This window comes from Leptinotarsa decemlineata, unplaced genomic scaffold, assembly GCF_025532065.1.
Source record: "Leptinotarsa decemlineata unplaced genomic scaffold, Ldec_3_MD MMD2_tig00000035_RagTag_RagTag, whole genome shotgun sequence".
NCBI lineage: Eukaryota > Metazoa > Arthropoda > Insecta > Coleoptera > Chrysomelidae > Leptinotarsa > Leptinotarsa decemlineata.
Window position 1 is genome coordinate 27,602,794 of NW_027412540.1, and position 23,305 is coordinate 27,626,098.

Here is a 23,305-nt window from a genome sequence, read left to right on the forward strand (position 1 = left end):
GCAAAAAGCAATCCAGCATGTTTTAAAAGAGGAAGATAAAATGTGGGAACTGGACAACTTGGTCGATCAGGTGGTTGACCCTATAATTATAACACCAGGGGATGATGACAGTTCTTCGGATGAAGACTATACTGATGTAGAATAATTGTAAATATACTGTAGCGGGATAAGCAATCTGGACAGAGACCAGTGTATCAGTGACAGTGACACTTTTGCTTAGGTTAGGGTTTAGAATTAAGGGTAGTCTGAATAATTATTTTCTCGGAAGGTTCTCGAAAATTGTACCTAGTAATCTCTAGAACATTCAATTAGGGTATAAATAGAGTGTTGTTAAACGTTAAGAGAAGTTCACAGTTTTAGTATTGTTCAAGTGTCAAATTGTAATAACGTATCCAGTAAAGTTCTTGTCGTTTTTGTGAATAAATTGATTTAAAGTCCCCACAAGTGTTTCAATACGTAAAGTTCGTTCGTGTGTGTTTGTGAGTATTTCCCGATTTCGGTTCGTATATATTTTATTGTTACATTTTATATTTTTTAATAACACTGTTCTGCTGTATTAAATTTTTATTTCCTTTAATATAATTTTTATGAATGCATATTCTTTTGGCAATTATCCCACTAGCGCGCCTCTGGCTCAGTATTTATCCGTCGATAACAATGGACAAATCCCTTAAAACAGGGTGATACCTACCTGCTCATTTATGAAACGACATAATTTTGCAATGCGGACTAGGGAAGTGACAGAATTTATTAACGGATCACCCTGTAGCGCTTTTGAATACTTAATGAGATTTTATTACTCTACACTCTTTTGAAATAGACTATAAATGAATCGAGTAGGCTATGAAAGTTTGTTTATAAAAATAGAAGTTCGCTGTCACATTTTCAACTATTAATTGACAAATTCACAGTTCGGAGTTTATAAAGTGATTTTTTGGTATCATGCCCGACTTTACGAATGCTGAAATGGCTGATAAGGTTTTTGCATACGGCTTGGCTGACGGAAATTCAAGCGAGGCCAGACGCATCTATCAGGAAAGGTATCCCCAACGTGTGACTCCTTGTGCAGCGACATTTGCGAATCTTTTCCGGCGACTTTCCTAATCTGGAAGCTTTGAAACAAATTCTGCAGTAGGACGGCCACGGACTACAAGGACTGTAGAATTAGAGAAGGCGGTTCTCGAAGAAATTAGTGAACATCCAGAGACAAGTACAAGAAAAATTAGTCAAACTTCAAATGTGAGTCACATGACAGTTTACAGAATTTTAAAGGAACAGCAATTATATCCTTACGTTACGTGATTTCCAACCACGTATTGAATTTGCTGCTTCAAAGAAAAGTCGAACAACATCCGCAAATTTCATCAAAAATCCTCTTCACAGATGAGGCTAAGTTTTCAAGAAATGGTATCATGAACTTCCATAACAACCACATCTAGGCGGAAGATAACCCGCACATACGATAACGCAAACTCATTTCCAAGACAGATTCTCTTTTAATGTATGGGTAGGCATAAATGGGGTTTATTTAATTGGGACCTATTTTCTCCCCTTACGTTTGAATGGAGATGCTTACCTAGATTTTTTGGAACTCGAGCTTCCCCAACTCATGGAAGATGTTCCCATTGGTCTCCGAAATCACTCTTGGTTTATGCACGATGATGCTCCTGCTCATTTTAGTGTGATAGCAAGAAATTTTTCAGACGTAGCATATACCCAACGATAAATAGGAAGAAGAAGCACTGAGCATTGGCCCCCGAGGTCAGCGGACCTCAATACCGTTAGTTTTTTTCTTTGGGGGACACCTGAAATCACTAGTTTATGCTAGCCCCATTGAAAACGAGAAAATGTTGAGGGATTGCATCATAGCTTGCTGCGAAACGATAAGAAACATTCCGGGCATTTTTCAACGGGTGCGGAATTCTTTGATGAGGATATCAGAAGCTTGTATTACTGTTGGGGGTCGTCATTTTGAATAGTTGTTGTAATAGTTGTTTCGTTCAATTTGTATGTTTATTTTTCTAATAAATAACATAGTATTTCTCTGAATTGTTTTTATCACAAACTCCGAAGTGTAGCACTTTTTAATTGAATAATTAAACCTGACAACTTTTTTTTTATTTGGATTGAATAAGTAGTTCGATAATGCTCAGTTTAGAAGAAGTCTGTACGGGTAAAACTGCGTATAAAGTTTGATGAAAATAACCAAAATTGCAAAATACTTATGACGAAAACCTACCATGTTTTGAAAAATTTCAACAATCTATATTTCGACGAGACGACGAGATCCACCACATACTTAGTTTTTGTAATGTTCTCAGCAACTTCACTTAGCGCCAGGAGCTAAGTAATATGCATCGATATAGAAAATTGTAAATATCTCGAAAACGATCACCTCCAGCGTTGTTGAGGAGGTGTACCTTTTTTACTTGGAAAAGGTGTGGGAATTAGGTTTTTTCATGAAAAGTACCAAAAGTTCACTGTCAAAAAGGTTAGGGCAAGCGTACGCAGCGCCCTCTGGATGGTACATGGAAATTAATACGAAATTATGATTTCCCACGTCAAAAAAAACCCAGGTACCAAATTTCGTACAAAAAACTTATTTTTTGCAAGAGTTATTTTCAAAAAGCGAACAAAAAAATTCAATTTCAACTCCCTGTATCTCCGAAACAAAGCATTTTCGGACACAAGTTCATATAGCCTTTTTTTCTTGAAATTGTCTCAGGAATACGTTACTTGAATATTTCAACGTACTTTTGTTACACCCTGTATATGTCTTAGTGTCTGTAATACTTTTACTCACATTAAATCCTTCACATGAATCCTAATAGCATTCAATGACCAGAAGTAAAAAAATGATCGAATAATGTCAGCAGGTTACCTATTGTATCAGTTTTTCTACATTAACGAACATTACAGTGCTCCATACTCCACCACACCTTGATTAATGAATGCATGATTAGTCTTTGACGCAACCGGCAATTGAAAATTATGAATACTCCTGACAGGTTATATGATTTAATTTATTTGTCTCTAAAGCGGTTCGTATCTGGAAAATAATAGGCTTCTCATTTTCCATACCTCATGAGCTTGCTGCTGGCGCAAAAAAACATGTAATCCACACCTAAATTATCGTGGACATCAATCAACATCGTTCTCGTTTGAAAATTCAACAATTAATATTGTTTTCTCTTGAAAAAGGATTACGAGGTCCGTTCGATAACAGTATTTTTAAAACAGTGCTACGAGATTAGATACTGTATGATATTACATCGTTTGTGGAAATAGGGAAATAGGTCAGCACATTGTAATAGGCATTATTATTCGAGTTATACGATCTCTATTTCTTTCGTTTTGTGAAATGTCATAAATTTGTTTGGAAGACAATATTTTAGTTTTCATTTGGTGCAGCATAAATGTGTTTCGACAGATAAATCATATATCAAATCGAAGGATGGTCTCATTTTGAAAATTAAATGAAGAAATCAATTCGAAAAGTTCAGTTGACTGTCCTAACACTCAGTCTCATGGTATATTTGCAGTTGCTTTCTTTGATAGATTTGCGAACTTCATTGAGAACCATAATATTTCCTTTTCTCCAGTCAACAAGGTTTCAGATCATGTAACAGCAAATTATTGATAAGTCAATAATCCGGTGTACATTTATTTGCGAACGGCAGCTTTCGGCCGGAGAGCCAGGTTTGTTTGAAGATTATTTTCATCAAATTCAAATTAACATTGAAGTGGACGCCACCCAACTTTGTTGAATCACAAGTAGCAACCATTTATAAAGCTGGGAAATCAACTTGGGAATAATTGAAGGGAACGTATTTGTGGAGTTTGGTTGTTAAGTAATAGCATAAATGGTAAACAACTGACATAAATACAAGTATATTAAAGTTATATGAAACAAACGGCTTCTGTGATGTGGAAATCGAAGATATTTTTGGAGAAGACTGAGAAGTCAATTTTGCCAGATTATATCACATCATAATTGAAAAATGCTTACCCATAGTACTATAAATCAGCTCACAACAATATAGCATCATAATTATGATTTTTATAGAGATTTATAATATGTAGCACTTCCACTATAGTTTTTTTTTATGAAAATTTGAAATAGGGTCAGAATAACATTATAAGTTGAAATAAATTATAATTTCTGGCCTTATTGGTCCTCTTCACATAACAGTAAAATGGAGGGAGTACATTATCCAGCTGGACACCACCAGATCAGAAAGATCTGTACTTCTAGCCTCTAGCCGAGTTGGACTTAATAGCATATGCAACAGCAAAGTGATTAGATTCACTCTTTTCAACATAAACTACTTATTCATCCTACAACTCAAAAATTAAATTTTAGTTAAAGCAAACCTAACACAAAAAGGGATCCAGAGTATTTTCCAATTTCTAGGACTTCTCAAAGACTTACCTCTAAAGAGGTAAGGCAATGGTTTATCTGTCAAAAACCGGGAGTCTCGTGGTTTGATAAAGCAAAAAACTGGAATTTTCAGGGCTAGTTATATTATTCTACTCAATTCAGGAAGGGCAAATATCAACTTCAACAGGAAGAAGAATTCAAATCCAAAAAGTGTGTCCTTTCACAACCACCTTGGCACATCTGCCTTCACAGGAAAAAAATATCTAACTGAAGCCTTATCCTTGAAAAGAATCGTGCTTGGTTTTACCAATTGAATCGAATACACCTCAGTTATCAGACAAATAGAAGGTGAGGTATTTAAAATTCCGCATTGATTGAGAGAAATCAACTATCACTGGAGTAGCATCTCATCAGTCCAGTATTTTAAAAAGAATTGAGAAGCGAGAATGTCCTGTAGGGATAATTCGTGATCTCAGCAGGGCATTCAACTGCGTCATCCACACGACTTTATCAAACAAATTATAATCATATGGAATAAGGGGTAATGCAATCTATTGGATTGAATATTTTATCATAAATAGACGTCAGTTTGTTTCTTTGAACCACATACATAATGAAAGTTACTCAAAATTTATTTTCGATACAAAAATTTCACATGTTGGTGTACCCCAAGGGTCGATATTGGTGCCCATACCATATTGCAATGGCATAAATAATACAATTGCTACATGCGTCATGTATGCAGACGACACATCTCTTCCAATTCCATAGAGATGACAACCTTTTGAAAGAAAAATGTAATAGGGTTTGGTACGGTCCAAAGTGAGTGGGTCTATTCGACAATCCACTTCAACCCGCGAGAGTTTATTGTGGCTCACACCTAGCCACACTCGACCAAATAAACCCAGCTTCTTAAAGAAGCCGATTAGTTTGTATGATGAGTGGTCTTTCAGATCAAATGGTAAGAATACGGCTCTGCCGAACTCTAAGAACCTGATTCGGTCCCAAGCGGGGCAGGCACAAAGTATATGCTCTGCTGTTTCATTGTTTTCCAAACAGAGGCGACACACACTGTTTTTCGACAGTCCGAGTCTCTGAATATGATAATTCAAATGACAGTGACCTGTAAGAAGGTCTGTTAGACATCGCAGTTCATCCCTACTATAGTCCAACAACTGTTTGGTATCAAACTGCGAAGGGTGAATAAACAGTGAGTCAATCCAGGAAGATTCTGCCAGAAGTTGTTCGACATGTCCATAGGGACAGGCTGGAACAGGGTTATAGATACCTACTTCAATCTCCTGGTGCAGTGCAAACCTTTTTCATTCAAACCTATATAAAACTCACACACTACAGTTCCACCGCAGACAAAAAACTGCTCCGACATAGAAATATCTGAGAATGATAACACAGTCTCTCATGTAGAGGTATGCAAATTTCTAGGACTCACTTTAGATCATTGTCTCAAAAGGAAAAGGCATTGTGGCTCACTGATCTCTAGACTTCGTTTTCGTATTCAATTAACTATTACCAGGCATTTAGAAAAAGATATGGCATATGCTTTTGGGGTTCCTCCACACTAACCACGAATTTATTTATTGCTCAAAAACTGATTGTGCAAATCATTTCGGATGTTGATCAAAAAACATCGTGTAGATCCCTGTTCAAGTTTCATAAAATTCGGACTCTGGTCCATGGTGGTTTGGCAAAACAGACTGAATAATTGACAACTAATTTGACAGATATAGCTTCAACAAGACGGCCCTTATCAATAATCAAGTTTCGGAAGTCCCTGTTGCAAGACCTCTTCAGGAGTTTTACCTTTAGGGAACACAGTTTTGGTGTTTAGACCTTCGGAACTAATGTCGAATTTCCTCCTAATTAGGCAATTATTTCTACTCTGGTGATAAGTGAAGAAGAGCTTCTGAAGTTACGGATGCAACAGAATATGCAAGCAAATAAAGCTGTTGCCTTTGAAATTATTGCCTATTTGTGATGTACTTTTTGGAACCTTTGGTGTAGTAATGAATATTACTGGAGTTTTTTCCCAACACCAAATCGTTATTTTCACCCCTCGACACGTGTTTCGATCACCAAGTGATCATCTTCAAGAGAAAGATAAAACTAAAAACTACTCAAAACTAAAGCTACTTATACTAATCAGGTGCATCATACAGGTAGGTAATCAGTAATACCACCCATACAAGTGTACCACCCTAAATTAATTTTACAATTGGCCTTTCTATCATTTTACAATATGTCCTTATGTATGCTTAAATGTCACAGCTATATATAGAACAATTTTCAGCTATATAAAATTAGTTTCGCAATATTGCCTATCTAAATATATTCACAATGTGTCTTTTTGTAGTAATCAGTAAACCCAACAATATTATTTCAACAAGCTATATAGTATGCTATTTGGTATTGGTCCGTTATCGTTATTCATAATATTATTATGTTTACTCATTTCTACACTCTCATAGGCATCTGGTTGCCTGTTGTTGTTAACTTGTCTAACTAATATTAAAGAACTGAAGTCTATGGAATGGTTTTGTTGCAAAATATGATGGGCGACTGCTGATTTTTCAGGTCTTCCATATTTTAAGTGTGCTATGTGTTCCTTATATCTCACTTTAATAGATCTTTTTGTCTGTCCATAATATTTTGCATCGCAGTCCTTACATTCAATTTCGTAAATTCCAGACTTCCGAATTCTCGACTTTGTCTTTTGGACTTCCCAAAAGGCTCTGCAGTGTATGACTTGTTTTAAAAACCACCTTCATACCTAGTTCCTTGATTTAATTTAGGGTGGTACACTTGTATGGGTGGTATTACTGATTACCTACCTGTATGATGTACCTGATTAGTATAAGTAGCTTTAGTTTTGAGTAGTTTTTAGTTTTATCTTCCTCTTGAAGATGATCACTTGGTGATCGAAACACGTGTCGAGGTGTAAAAATAACGATTTGGTGTTGGGAAAAAACTCCAGTAATATTCATTGCCTAGTGTTAGTGGTGCAAAAACGCTAGCAGCAAAAATCTTTTGAACGAATCCAAACCAGGAACCACAATCAGAAAATCAGGAATGAACAGATCTAGGTATTCAAATGACCTCTAGTTTTTATAATTTCAGTAGAATGGGTGGTATTTACGCTTATTGTGTTGAGGATTTCCAACAGTGGCAAAATCAAAAGTCAATCGTTCGAACAAATGCAACTGTCACGATTTCTCTGCCAGAAAAACACTATGAATAACACAAAATTCGGTCAAGTCTGCCAGTTCATAAGCAGCACCTTTAAACGAATCGTTTATTACGTTATCTCATTTAAAAAATTACCGTACCCATAAACGCTTATGGTAATCATAAGGCAACATGTTATACCTTCCGGAAGATTTCGTCTTTACAGTTAGCCCAATCTAGCTAGCTCGGCAACCTCGAATCACAAGAACCATTAGTCAACAAAAATAAACATTTGCTAGCCTTGGGTGATCCTCATGGGATGTGACCGCGGTTTGTGGATGAACTGATGAACTTTTCTGTCGTTTTATTCAGGTTTTAGCAACGGAATTAAAACTCCTTCAAACCTAAATTGAAAGGATATTTGCAAAATAAATGTTTCTATAGTATCTAAGAATTTCTTGACATAAAATGAAAATGTATTTGCTAGTATGTATGAATAAAAATTCAGTAAATGTTTGTATGTATATGTGTACAAATCTATTAAATAGTGATATTGTAATATTGTTGATTGTAAATTTGTCTATCATAACATGGTTTTCATTTGTGACGTATCCTATATCATATCAGACCACTGTTATAATATTCATGCAGTCATTGTTCACTATGGTTCTGGCGTTGAATGTCGTCATTATTACGCCTTGGTCAAAGAAGAAACGGACTGGTTTAAGTTTGACGATAGTCGTGTCACGAAGTGTTCTGCCGATGCATTGAATTTATTGGAGCCTCTGGAGACACCCTACATTTTGTTTTATGAGAGAGAGGACATTGTTAGATCAAGATCTTCAGATGATGTGGTGCTGCAGGTTTTTCCGGGTTTTCCTGCAGCTGAAAAAGCAAATGCGCCACTGGCGCATTTGCAAAAATTAATTGGCGCCCCCGAGCGCCAATTAATTTTTATTGTTGTATTTATTTTATTTTTATCGTTGTTTTAACACATTGTAATAATTTTATAAATATATAGACAGGATTGAATAAAAATTGTTATTTTTTTTTCGCCACAGTATGCGCTGATCAGGCCCTATCCCCCGAAGCCCCGATACATTCGGGAGAGTGCACCAGCATTGTCAACCAACGACCACTCCCCAAACCGTAGGGTGAGTGATCATTGGGTCCGAGAATCATGTGCATCTGTCTGGCTAAGATTTCTTGCTCTGGTGGTAGAGAAGGGATACACCAGGTTATTAACTTGTATGAGCCTGTGGGTGAGAAACGAATATGTTCAATACATTCAATAAATTCAATATCCCACGGAGCATGGGACAACAGCGGTGTTTCGTCAATACCATAAGAGTGCCGTAGGTAGTAATGTAGCACTATTACGGCCGCGTTATGTCGATGGATATAGTTCAAGACCGCATATGCTTGACATGCTGATGGCAAGTGCATTAGGGTCTCGGACCCCTCACGGCAGGCCCTGCACCTTGTGTCAGGAACCTCTTTACCCATCAAGCGGTTGCGGTAGACTAAGACGTTGAAGACACCATTCTGGCAAGCCATGATGAACCCCTCAGTTTCCGACTTCAGCCCATTAAGCCAAGGTCTTTAATGTTATTGAAAAAGACCCCATACATTGGCTTATGCTTGTGTTGCCGCAGAAGTGAGGTGACTTCTGCGGCTTTTATTAGAGCCTTTTGCTGAATGATCACCTCGTTCAGTGTGGAAAATAAACCGAGTTCATCAGCTGCTCGGGCATCTGCCTTAATGAGAAATTCTCCAATTTCTGCTCTCTCATGGTCGCGGACTATGTAGAGAAGGGAATTCGAACTCTTGACGACTTTACAAGCTACATCCAGTACCATTCTGTTATTATTATTATTTATTCCATCCGAAACTTTAGCTATGGCGTGGTCGGTGAAAATATAGGAAAATGTAGTGTGAATTGATCATGCAAATTTTTTTAAATGTGCAAATCCTTGGGAATTTCGAAACAACATACGTGATAGCCTCAAAATTTTTGAAAATTGTTACGGGAGTACCACAAGGGTCAGTATTAGGGCCTCCACTCTTCAGTCTATACATTTCTATATATTTGCAATTTTCTCAAGGCCTTCCTATTATGCTGATGGTAAACAATTATATTCGGCATTCAACCCTGAAGAGTATTTTCAGGCTATTGGTGCTTTGAATTACGATCTGTCTAATCTTGAGCAATTTTTCAAGGACCATTGTCTGGAACTGAATTCAAATGAAACTGTTGTGAACGAATGCAAATGGAAAGAATGCAAGAGAAAAATCAATTGCAAACAGCATTGCAAAAGTTCAAAATACTAAAACTCTCCCTATATATACTACAAGGTAACCTATCGCTGCAATTCTTTACCTTCCACCTACAGAACAAATAATGATTTGGAGAAATTTATTAAAAACAATGAAGTTGAAAATAAAATGTGAGATAGATCGGAAGTATAGAAGTTCATGTCCAAAATTTTATATCGGACAAACCAGAAAAACTTTTTCCAAAATAATAAAAGAACATAGGAGTAGTTTTTTTAATGGAAAAACCAAGCATTTGCGGATCGTCTTTTGACAGAAGGGTATGAATTCAATCATGATCATGACGTGTTGTATACGGAAGAGGAAGGTTCAAAACTTAATCTTTTGAAATGTTTAGAAATCAGTTGTGAAAATTCCGGGTTAATTGTTCAATGATCAGATAGAGTTGAATCATTTCCCTTCTTTGAATTTAGTTTGCAACAGAGAAATCGGTAATTTCGACAGATCTGTAAAGTAGGTAAAATTCTAGCTCAAGTAAAAATTGGTATTCATTATTCTCCAATCTTATGAGTTGTTCCTAGATAGGCAAATAGTTCAGCTAAGGAATTCATCATGTAGGTAATGGCAGGTAGTAATATTCACAATGGTTCAAATTACTATAAAAGCATGATACATAATTCATTCAAATAGTATTGTGACGTCCGAGGATGACATCGTGGATGATCAAGTGAAAATATCACTCTAAATTGGATTTTTGTTGTTACGTTATAATGGATTTTCATCAAATATTGGTCAGTTCTATCATATTTTTATGAACACAGAAACGTAGAAACATAAAGAGATACCCTTATATCTATAACCTCAATAATAGACGGTATATTATCGATTTTTTCAATATATATCGCACTCAAAAGTCTCAATTTTCTCACATCCATTTGGTTCAGTTCTCATTTTTTCCTTGTCCATGTTTAGAAACCTCAGTTAATTTCTGTTACTTCAATATTCCTCCAAATTTTAATTTTTTGTCTTTTCATAGGTGAAAGACTGACTTAATATTTTGTTTCCAAAATATTTACACTTTTTTGCGTGAACAATACAGACATAAGCAACCACTATATTCTCCTTAAAGAGACAAAGATGGAATTTACGGCTGTTTACAAAACTTGAAACATGAAAAAGGAAGGGCAACCCTCTGATTTGTCCACTGAAGATTTCTGTAGGGCTTCATCTGAATCTTCTGGATTCTGCGTTTCAGTTGTATATGGTAGTCATTTCCAGATATTGCTGCTGTGAATGATTGGCATACAATAAATATAGAATTTATTTTGTAATTTCTGAAATCTACGTTATACTGTACGACGAATATGTACATCTGAGAAGTGATTTATTGAAGTTCCTTAACCCAACATTCTACCCATAGTGGGAATGTCTGCAATCGTGTCAAAAATGTATTTTTCCCATCGCCCGCTACTCAGTCCCGTTCTGACTGGTACCAAATAAGTACCACGGGCATAAACACCTCCCATACCATAGTCTAGCCGTTATACGGTATGTGCAGGAAGCAATTATTATTCCGAACAAAATTTAACGCTGACTCTCAGAACTTGAAATGATGGAAGACGATACCCACATGAGTAATGGAATGTAAACCTTCTTCCTAAAATACAGCGCGTCGCAAAATAAATGCATAACTTATTCTCTTACATCTTCGTCAAGACAGTCTTGGTTTAATTGCCTTCTTGTTTTATAATATCAAAACAGATGTTTTCATCACTGGCCTCATTGGGTAATATTAGTAGCTGTTTGTATTTTTCCTTGATAGAGTCGCACTTGAGATATGGAATTGCCTTTTGGGGCTTTTGTAGTCATCAACTACTGAATTCAGTATTCGTTCTACAAAAAAGGGGTGTCAGATACATATGTAGGGCAAAATCACAAGAAAAAAAATTGTCTATACGTAGCCCGCGAAATTTGAACATTCATCTTATTTTTTGAATAGACCTTGTATATCGTTGAACAAAATCGAGTTGAATAGAAACAGATGTTCTTGAATCTTATCTCGGATTAACAAAAACTCGTTTTAAGTATGAGAACCGCCTTTTTCGTGAATATTTTTCTATACTTAATGACTCTAATTCTACTAATTAACACACAGAGGCTATCAATGGTCGAAAAATTGTTTCCCGTGTATTATTCCCGAAAATTATACTCGAGATTGAGATATTGAACAACCTTATCGGTGCACGTTGTCTACAGAAAGATTATCTGGTAGAAATATCTCGGTTACAATGGTAATATATGTGAATTGGTGGACGCCTAGTCGAAAATCGTTAAAATGGTCGATGACCTGTGAGATATTCTTGTAATTTGAGACGATCCTCATTTCCAATTCTATTGGTTAGTTCGAAACTCGGATTTATCTTCTATTATATTAGTCGATATCGCACAATGAAGCCAGTGAATGTCTAGCCATGTCAGAAACAGTTAAAAAAGAGCATAGAACAGTTACGAATTTCGATATGTTTCTTTGTTCATCATCTTACACTCCTTCGCTAAAATATTAAGCATTCTTTGGACAGTTTTTCTTGAATAATTTTCATTTATTTACGAATAAAACTTCATGTAAAATTGGAGGGGGGAAATTGTTGAGAGGTTAGCTTTTGTGAAAAAATTCTCTTTGACGTTTGATCCCTCCATATTCATGCAAACACTTCCTTTCACATGAATTACATGTAAGAAGAAATCGTTTCGTAACTACTACTTTTACAAATAAATATCACGGAAGTTTCATCCCAAACCAAACCGTTATTTTGAACACTTCGACACGTGTTTCAAACACCAAGGAATCATGTTCAAGAGGGAGACTTTAAGTCTTCCTCTTGTCTTTATTAAGTAGTATACATGCCTTAATAGCATCTTCAGGTTTGAAATAAAAATGCATCTGGGTGTCATCTGCGTCTAGATGAGAAGAACAATATGTAAGGGAGTTGGGTGGTGAACGAGTTGGGTGGTATACATAGAAAAAAGTAGTGGACCTACGATTGAACCTTGTGGCACTGCCAACTTCAATTCAAGAAAGTCCGACTCTCACATTCTGATATCTTTTCCTCAGATAGTTATTGAAGAATTCAACACCATCTTCAGATATGGCACAAAAATTGAATTAGTACATCACAGTTTATAATGTTGAATGCCCTACTGAAATCAAGAAATATCAGGGCTGTATATAAACCTTCATCTAAAGCTGTGAGAATATTATCGACTATATGCGACAAGACGGTAGTATAGTGCAACGATTTACTCTTCTGAATCCATAATGTGACGGAGATAAAACTGATTTTTCATTCAGGTAATTCGTCAGCTGATGATCAACTATTTTTTCCAAAACTTTGGACGTTGTGGGTGAAATACTTTTTGCACCAAGGTCCTTCAGTCCTTGAGGATTAGTAGTTTTTGGTAGTGGCAATATTAAAGCCTTCTTACTATTTGAATAAAAAACCATTTTGGTTAGACAGTGATTGGTGATATGGGTGAAATACGGAAGAATTCCTGGACAGCATAAATAATAATAATAATAAAGTACAGTTATTATTGTATTGGGATATAATATCAACTGATGGAGATATATCAGGTAACGTGTTAACAAGAGAGTGAAGAGCTATTTTTCTTGATATTTCTGAGGCCTTTGATCATATAAATTGATGGATGTAGCCGTTACTACGTGGTAGGAGATCATAATGAAAAGAGAAATGAAAATGTCTATGTTTTTTACCACTTTTATTTGTAACTAACGTTACTGCAGTTTATCCTATATGGACATTCTGAAACTAATACAATAAAGTTTATTGTAAAAAGTGTTAAAAGTGGTGAAAAACAACAACAGAAATTGCCGTTGATCATATTGAAAAGTTACCTCAGAAATTGGACTAGATGGAAAGTGTCAATACACATACATTCCTCATTTACAAAAAGTCACCGAATAATTCGAGGACACGAAACCGTCACACTTTTATTATTCCATAACACTCGAAAGCCTGCTTTTCTCGTAGTTTTTTTTACAACTCTATCAAACAATATAATGCTCTGCCCAGTGAATTTAGACACTACTCCATATATAATTTCAAGAAAAAGTTGAATACAAATCTGAAGCCTTCTGGATAGATAACATATTCATGTTATGCCTGGCTCATATGGTTTTCCTTTTGTCTCACCTTTGTGTATGTTTTGCTATATTTTACCTTATTTAAGCCAAATACACACATCGGAAAAGTCTAGGGATATTTTTAAAAATGGCAATAATTTTATTTTTAGATCGCTTTAGGGAAAAAAAGTTGACGGGTGATTATTAAACGAATGTAACTCACAACAAAATTTATTAAATGGTCTAAAATACTAAGTGCGCATATAAGCAAAACTAAAAAAATATGGCTCTTCTTTGGCACCCCGAAAAAAAATCATAATACAAAAAAAGTTGGAATCAGTACAAAGTATGGCCTCCAGGCTGGTTTATTACGACCCTACATATATCGTGCATCGACAAAATGAGATTGTCAATGTCTTGTTGAGGTACATTTGCCCATTCAGCGATTAAAAGCTCTCTCACTTGAAACGTTGTGTGAATGTTCTCCATATGCGGAGTAATTCTTCGTTGAAGCATCTCCCATACATGCTCGATGGGATTCAGGTCCGGTGATTGTGCTGGCCATGGCAATACATCAACTCCTTCGTTGGTGAGCCAGTCAGTCACTAGACGCGCGACATGTGGACGAGCATTATCGTGCATTAGGTGGAAGTTTTCACCAACAGCACCAGTAAACGGACGGACGATAGATAGAAGAATGTTGACGAGGTACTGTCGAGCTGTTAAGGAGCGATTTGAAAAAACGAGATCGGTTCTGCCGCCGATCATGATTCCGCCCCATAGCATTACTGTACCACCTCTGTATGTGTGGACTTCCTGGACGTGTCTCAAACGTTCATTATTTCCAGGTCGTCTCCACAGTCTTACTCGACGAGAATCTGGATGAAATCCAAATCTGGATTCGTCTGTAAACAAAACTGTGGCCCAATCATTTGCATCCCAGTTTTGATGTTCTTGACACCACTCTAATTTTCTACCGCGATTGCCTCTCGTCAAAGGTGGACATCTAAATGGCCTTCTGTTGTGGATATCTGCTTCATGCAGTCGATTTCTGACAGTATCACAACCAATGGTTACCTGGTGCGTCTGCTGCAACACGTTAACCAACTCAGGTGCTGTGATTGTCGGTTGTCTTCTTGCGGTTGAGACTAAAAATCGGTCTTGAACTGCAGTTGTAGCGCGTCCTCGTCCTGGATGTTGTTCGGCTGGACTGCCAGTTTCACGGAAACGCCGCCACAATCGACTGATAACACTTTGGGAGACCCCCAAACGAAGAGCTACATCATTTTGTCGCATGCCACCTTGAAGAAGCCCTACAGCTCTATTCATCTCAGCCAATGGTAAGTGATGGCGTTCCATGTTAAAGCATAATATTTCCAGTTTAATTGCCGAGCAAGAACTGCATAGAATGTACAAACTCGAAATTAAACGACCCCATGCATTTATTTTTATGATATTCAGTATGTTATAAAAATATCCCTAGACTTTTCCGATGTGTGTAGATTTTTAATATTTACTTTGGAATTTATAACCTTTGTTTTTTCTCAGTCTCACAAAGATTCATGAACTACTCACTTACCTATGTATACTAGGTAATTATTTTTATATTTCTATATAAAACATGATATCCCCCAGGTTAAGTTGTAAAACAGCTATATAATATAGTCTACTTGAAATTAGGCCATTAGGTAGATTTTTCGTTCATATCTTGTATAAACTCTTAAAGGTTTCCATTAGGTTGTTTCCCATTTTACATTCAATTCATCGTCGTAATTCCACTACCGAGGCCGCTTTCAGTTCTAAGAATACTTTCATTTCCTCTTTCCTTTGTTATTATATTATCCCACAGCCACACACAATAAACTATTCAAAGTAATGTTACGTGAGAATTCATTTTATTGAAATAATTTTTTTTTCCAGAGCTAGTACTGATGGCTCCGAGAGTCCGAAAAAGCCGCAATATCCGGCCCGCAGATCATCCCTGGTGCAAACAATGATGCCCTCCAAGTCGACTCCGAACTTGAGGGAAACTAACAAACCATCATCAGGCTCCGTGTATTCCTACTTGCAGAACCAATCAGGGCTGAACTTCGCGCCGGTCAGCGTGAACGATCGGCCCACGAGAAATGACGAGTCTCCACCACCAGCGCCACCTGTCAGAGATTCATCCACCCTCAAGTCTATCAAGTACGGGGCTGGACACGAAAAGTTCCCTTCTTGGCCGGTACCCGCCGCTGCTGAAACCCCACAGGTATGATAATTTGATTGACGTCAGCTGATGATGACAATGTTGTAGGCGAAACGTTATTTTTCGCCTTTTTGGTGAAATGTTCAATTTTTTCTTTTATCACTTTCATAATTTTGTATATTAAAAAAAAGCTACTGTGTTTAAAATGGGAAAATCGAACATATCTCGCTGTTTTCTTTCTCTGGTTTTTCATATTCCATCTTCCTCAACAGATTGACTATAAGAAATGTTTCAATGGCAAAATTTTTTTGGCCATTTTTTTCACTCAAGGCCTCATATTTGCCTAACTTATGACAACTCATAATGTCATAATTTAGAAAAGTAACTAGGTCCTTTTTGTAATAAAAAGTATAACTGGAAACTATAACGTTAAATGGATCTAAAACAAGCAATGGTCCAAAAACCAGACTCTTCTCAAACTGTATTTCACCAATCAGGTTGACGTCAACTTGGTTGGTCAAAATCGCATATAGAAAAGTGCTGCAGTCAATTCTGGAGGATTGTTTGTTTTGGATTCAGGTACTATCAAAATGATTCAAAAAATATTTCCGTTAGAGTATCAAACGTACGTTTAGTACAACTTAATCAGATCAACCCATCAAAGAGTCCATGTGTCCAGTATCCAAGTCATAAAATATCCACAGGCTCTGGAACAGCAGTTTTCAGCTTTGTACCATCATTTTCTACGGTAGCTACAGAGCTTTCACATACACAAATATTCATGCACATGCCCAACATGTTTCTTATATATCTTCCGAGCCTCAGCTTTCTAGATCATCTTCACTTTGCATTTCACCTCGTTCGAACTCAGCAAACCTCTTATCGACGGATGATTTTTCTGGTGTAAAGTCCGAATAATGTGTATCAACCCAAAAAGCAATGCTTCATTCACACACGAAATTCCTCTTCATCCATTTTTGTTAAACTTATGAAAGTTGCTTCATTCAAAATGTTCCTTAGTCTGGTAGCTGTGACATACGTACACGTGTTTTTGAAGGTAAAAATAATATGAATTCTATATAGTGGCGCCATCTGGCTGTTGGCCTACGAACATTTTAGCTTATCTAGTAGGTATTTCTTCATGTTCAGTGTAACAGTCAATTTTCTGGCTAAATATTCTCATAGATGGCGACTTCTTTAGGTTAGGTTAGGTTAGGTTAGGTTAGGAAAGATATCATCGCCCTTTACTTCATTTCTTTATATCGCCTTTATCCTATTGTGTCCTGTTGTGTTTGGGCTCTGGTTTTCAACTACTTTTTTCGTGTTCAATAATCTAAACTTGGCGATTACAAAATCTTCTGGCTTCAAAGCTTCCGGAACAAATAACAGGGTTTCTTTAGGTTCATCAGATACTACGTTGTCTATATCATATCCGCTGGTGTCACTCCCTATACAGTTATCTTTTTCTGCAGAGGAACTTCAATCAAAGTTATTTGTTTCAGTTTTTGTCCTCCGACGTGACTGCTTCTCAAGATTTTTTGTTTTTCTCTCTGTTCGTAGATCTCTCAGGCCTCTTTCTGCTGTTACTTCCGATACTTTTTTATTCTACTGTTTTCCCTAGGATCTTCAAAACCCATGTTTCCAGTTAGAGCCAAGTGACTTTTTGGCCACTCCGCAGTGAGTCATTTTTCATAGTTGAACTGGTTAGCGAAAATTCGAACGATTCTCACAATCCTTGTCAATATTTGCTCCAACTCACTATTTGATCCAACTCCCAATTACATACTTTCCTCGTTCACAAACTCCGTTGATTCTATTGTTCAACGTCAGACTTGTAAAACAATGGCCCGTGATTCCATAACCACCAATTGGTGGTAGTCGTGAAAAATGATGAATTTTAATTTGTGCAACCCAAAAAATCAGTACTGTTTTCCTTCACCCTGAAAGCTAGCAGATTGTATTTATGGCACAGACATCCAGTGAATAAATTACCATGTTAGCAATTTATTCCGTCGTACAAGTTTTTATTATGCGGACTATTTGGTAAACACTATGTGATTACTCAGGAACTAAATATATACATCAACCGAAGATGTTTCATTCTGATTATGTTATTTCTGCCTTCAGGCTCTTCGAAATCAGAACACAGGTGGGTCTCATAGATCAAAATCATGGACGGATCATACCAACTATCCTAAGGAGAAGGTAGTGGCTTATACCAGGCCGTACATGAAAAGACAGCACTCTGTCTATACGCAACAGGTGAGCAAAATACATCTGTATACCGGGCGGTGGCGGATGAAGAAATAAAAGTGATATCTTTATGGCAACATGTATGATTCTGAATTTTTATTTGTTTATTGTTTTCGAACTTTTGCAGTTAACGTCCGAAGGAAGTTGTATTAAAATTACTCTCAATACACATATAATTCGAAATGAATGTTATTTTTTTATGTCATTTTCCAGAAACTATTCGCCAGACTACAATGTAGCAATATAGCAGTCTTCACCGACTGCTATATTGCAATTTGATAAGTTCACTGTCATTTTGGTATAAAATGAATAGTAAAGGGACAAGTACACTTCTTTGCGGTACACCTATACATTTTTGAATCGATACATATTGAAGATCATAAATAGGTTTCGTTTTTTTCAGGTCTAAAAAATCACACTTGTCATTATTTGAGTTCATTAGTTGAAACGAAAAATAATTTCAAAATTATTTTCAACATTGAACTTTTACAGTTGAGATTTGAATCAACATTTTTGGTTGAATATATATTGGAATCAAATCAATATGTATTTGTTCAGGCGAAAAACCCCCTGACCCTGAAAAACTCCATAAAAATCAGTGAAAGAGTTGATTTCGTCAATTAGGTATATATTTTCTACGAGAGTCTCGAAAAATTTATGCATACCACTTTTCAGTTTCTCTTGTAGAATAAAATATATGGTTTTACACTTGGAATAATGTGATTTTTTGTTTTGAGTCACTCATATTCATAAAAAGAATATAGTGTCATATTCATATTGAATTGGCCTTCAAATTGTATTGTATATAAGACTGATGTCTATTTCCTAGGTGTTCCTATAATAGAACTCCCGGCAAATAGATTACAAAATCTACATAATATACACATTATGTTATTCAATCATTTATCTGTCACAATTCAGTTTACGAATTGAAAATTGTCACTGTTCATTACTTTGTATACATATACAGTAGCTATATGATAGGAAAATATTTTCCGTTGAATAACCCAACAGGTTGACTCCTCGTCTACGTTTTCATCATAACTAGTTAGCATTTCTCATTTTAAGCTTCAGCTGACCGACCACAGTAATTAACATACCACAAATTACCATTGATTATATTATACTGATTCCCTCAGGGTATAAACAATGCCTAATACCGTATACAATTATTTCACTACTCCTGTAGAAAAACGCGCATATTAGAGAGTGATTATATTGGATTGATGATTCAGTTTGTTCGAAAGAAAACAAGAGAGGTGGAAATGCTGAAAATAATGTTTCATTATCATACTGATTTGGCGATCCTACAACTTTTATATTGATAAACTGGTTATGACTTCAAATTCAATTCATGCTGTAAATTGTCCCCACTTTGTCTTCAATGTATATATTATTCATCTTATTTTAGAATAATGTACTTATTTCTAATTAATTCTCCTTTAAAGTCCGCGAAAAGAAACAAAATCAATTTACTCTTGATTCCCCATTCTATTAGTTCCGATTAAATAACATTTCTCACTTCAAAAGTAACACGAATAACGTTGCCTTCTTCATAACAATTCCCATGAAGTGAGTTGCGACACGCTAATCAAAAGCAAACAAAAACATTTTTCGAGCTTTACTTCGACTTTGTATTTGTTTGCTTTAATAGACAAACAGCAGTTATGTGGACATTCTTATTATTGCTTTCTCACAGAAGGAATGTTGTAAATCAAGTGGCTATGAACCCTTATGAATTTTGGAATTCGATTACTCTAGAGTCTAGAGGATACCTTAAGTCCATAATGCGTTAATATTCTCTTCGCTATGACCATAACTAATAATCTGGTTCCATAAGGAATGTGTAAATATCGGCGAGCAGATAATTTCTAATAACCGATATTGACCTTAGTTGTTTAGTTCAGTTGTGGTTATAGCTCTGTGTATTGGAACTATCTCAATAGTACTTTTGTTGAGCATTATTAATGATGATTTTTTTAGGTTCAGACTTACATCGTCAAAATGGCAACAGATTTCAAATATATCTAAAAAGCACATAGCATGTGTGTTTTATAATGCATAATCGATGGTTCAAACTATCGAATTGCAATAATCTATTGTTTTGAACTGTCGATAGTCCATAATCGACTGTTCAACTATTTAAACTATCGATTATACAGTGTGTTAAAGCCAAATAGAATAACAATCCCTGCAACAACTAAAACAGAAGAATTAAAAATGAATAGCTGAAAATAACAATTATATTATGCAAAATAAACCTGAAATGAAATATGAAATTATGAAATTATTTATTCAATTGTTCGATTTTTACTTGTATTTTATTTCACTATTATTTCATTTCAGGTTTATTTTGCTTAATATAATTGTCATTTTCAGCTATCCATTTTTAATTCTTCTTTTTTAGTTGTTTCAGGGATTTCAAATCATTTTATATAGTAGACAATGGAAGTCCGAACTAGTGAAATTCATTGCTATGGTTTTTGCTCACTTTCTTATTATCAATTCCTCAACATGAAATAAGTTTTGAGTATATTGCAATAAGTTTTGAGTGTTTTATCGAATTTCGATAACCCCAATTTTAATTTATTGTATCTTTATTGTTGTAATAAAGCGATAATATTTTTTGAATAGAGTATGAAGAGATATGTCAAACGATGTATCACAAGCCTATACTTTCCATTTAAAAAATTGGGGGTTGCACCTGTCATTTGACGGGGGTTGAAGGTAGGGGTAGCATTTTTCCGTTGAAGTATTATAAATTAAAATTTAAATTTGACGTGTTTCGGGATTTTGTTAAAATATATACCATAACCGAAATAATGAATTTATTTCATTTAGCTTTTACACACTGTATATAATCGATAGCTTGAACTGTCGAATATATACAAGGTCGGCTGAAAAAATAAGGTGAATTTTCATTCTTCTCAAAAAGAATTCTTTTGTTCATCAATTTCAAGTGTTTTATCATTCAATTCCATTTTTAACACAAAATTTGACGCAAATTCTATGATACATTTTTTTGATAGCAGAAAATAGCTGAACATGTAGAACACTTCTGACTTTTATGCCTCTCACTAACAAACTAAACATGCTGAAGAGCTAAAACTGAGAACATATGTTGGAGACGAATGTACCAACATGAAAAATCAATAAAAACGCTAATTAAATATACGTGGCCCGCGAAATTTGAACAGTCACCTTAGTTTTTGAACAGAGCTCGTAAATAGCTGAATTTTTTATTACAGTGCCTATGAAAGTCGATGAAAAAAACTGTAGGTAATTGATCTGAACTAAAACAAAACAATGCTAATGTATACTTCATAGAAATATGTTGATGACAAAAAAAAATTCAATTGTGGTACTCAAATACTGTGGTGAAAACTTAACCAAACTTTAATTCAATATTTTTTTATAGAAACTCAAAACTGTGATGGAAAAGTGTGAAAAAATCCCGCCGGAAACGTTTGAAACTCGTTACGATAAGATGAACGAAAGACTATTCTTGCCAAAAGTGGATCACGACGGTAAATCGCTGGGCGACATGGATTACGTTGTACCTTCCCCACCTGAGAGAGATATTTCCGCTAAACCGCAACTGACACAATCAGACCTTGAAGAATACGCTAGGTCTTATCAAGAACCCAAGTTCTGCGAAGATAACATCAAGCCGAGCCATGGACACCTGACCGAATCAGGTAGGCAAATGCATCCCCTTTTTTTCCACAAACACAATTACCGCTCGAACCTTCCATAAATGCATTGACTGAGGTGTGTTTTTAGCTACAAAACTATGAATATATATCATGCTCTACTTGTTATTTTATAGTGAGTATCGTTATCACCAGAAAATTAGTTCCCTAGTTCGAAAAATATACTTGGTGATAGGAAAAATTCTTAGAATCGATAGTTTCATCATTTCAAAGCTAGTATAAGAACATTATCTGTCTGCTTCTTTTCCGCCAAAAATTAGAATGTTTTTTCATTAATCAGCAATACATGCAACATTGCCAATCTGTTATACAGTTCTTCTGGTATATAACCACATTTCTCTTCGTTCTATGTTGGGCAACCACATTTTCCAAAATAGATACGTCAGTCTCTACACACCTTTCCACTTTAACAGCACGCAAATATCTCCTTTGGGGGTTTTCTGCAGAATAGCTACCAGCTAATCAGGACCTATCAGAAATGGTTTCGTGTAAACACCTCTGTATTTTCATAACCTAGCAAAACGTGTATCGATGTATGTCAGTGAGAATTGTATTCAAACTTCCATTTACTAGATCGACCTCTTCAAAATTAATTCCATGTTGGATGAAAATGGTGGTCAAAAATGCTATACAATGTTTAGAAAAGTAATATCTGATTTATTTCATCTTGGTTGAGTTTAATCAATGATCTAGTTTCTTTCTCAGTATCTCTTCTGCACCTGTGAAATAACCGACATTAACTAAACAGTTTCCAAACATCAATCCTCATTCATCGAAACTAGCGATAGCTATTTCAAAATATTTCTGCTACTTCTTCTACTACTGTAGTAATTATGCAATTTCCCAATAAATTTTGTAGTAACCATGCAATCTCCCATTATTTTTCTCTGTTGAACTTGCCTGTATAATAATAAACTGACAAAATATCTGTTACTATACCGAAATGTAGGCTTTCCAGGTTTTGCCATGGTCTTCTTTGGTTATAATTTCCAAACGCTTCGACTGCAAACTGCGGCAGTCATCTTCAGTGGATGGACGAGGTTGACGTGTTTACTGAAACTTTTGTAGTTTCAGTTGACACGTCAAGAAGAGAACTTCCGTCCACCTACTGAAGATGACTGCCGCGGTTGCAGTCGAAATGTTTGGAGATTATAACCAAAGAAGGCTACGTC

The 23,305-nt window shown here is 35.8% G+C and overlaps 1 protein-coding gene across 2 annotated transcripts in view; it reads left to right on the forward strand.

Annotated features, from left to right (window-relative positions):
* Shrm (Shroom) overlaps nucleotides 1–23,305 on the forward strand; it is a 401,550-nt gene that overhangs the window by 239,356 nt on the left and 138,889 nt on the right. For both annotated transcript variants that reach the window (XM_074172193.1, XM_074172192.1), the window contains exons 2-4: nucleotides 15,900–16,230; nucleotides 18,295–18,429; nucleotides 21,839–22,118. In XM_074172193.1, coding sequence (XP_074028294.1) covers nucleotides 15,973–16,230; nucleotides 18,295–18,429; nucleotides 21,839–22,118 — 673 coding nt within the window. In that variant the 5' untranslated portion in view covers nucleotides 15,900–15,972. The remainder of the gene's footprint in view (nucleotides 1–15,899; nucleotides 16,231–18,294; nucleotides 18,430–21,838; nucleotides 22,119–23,305) is intronic.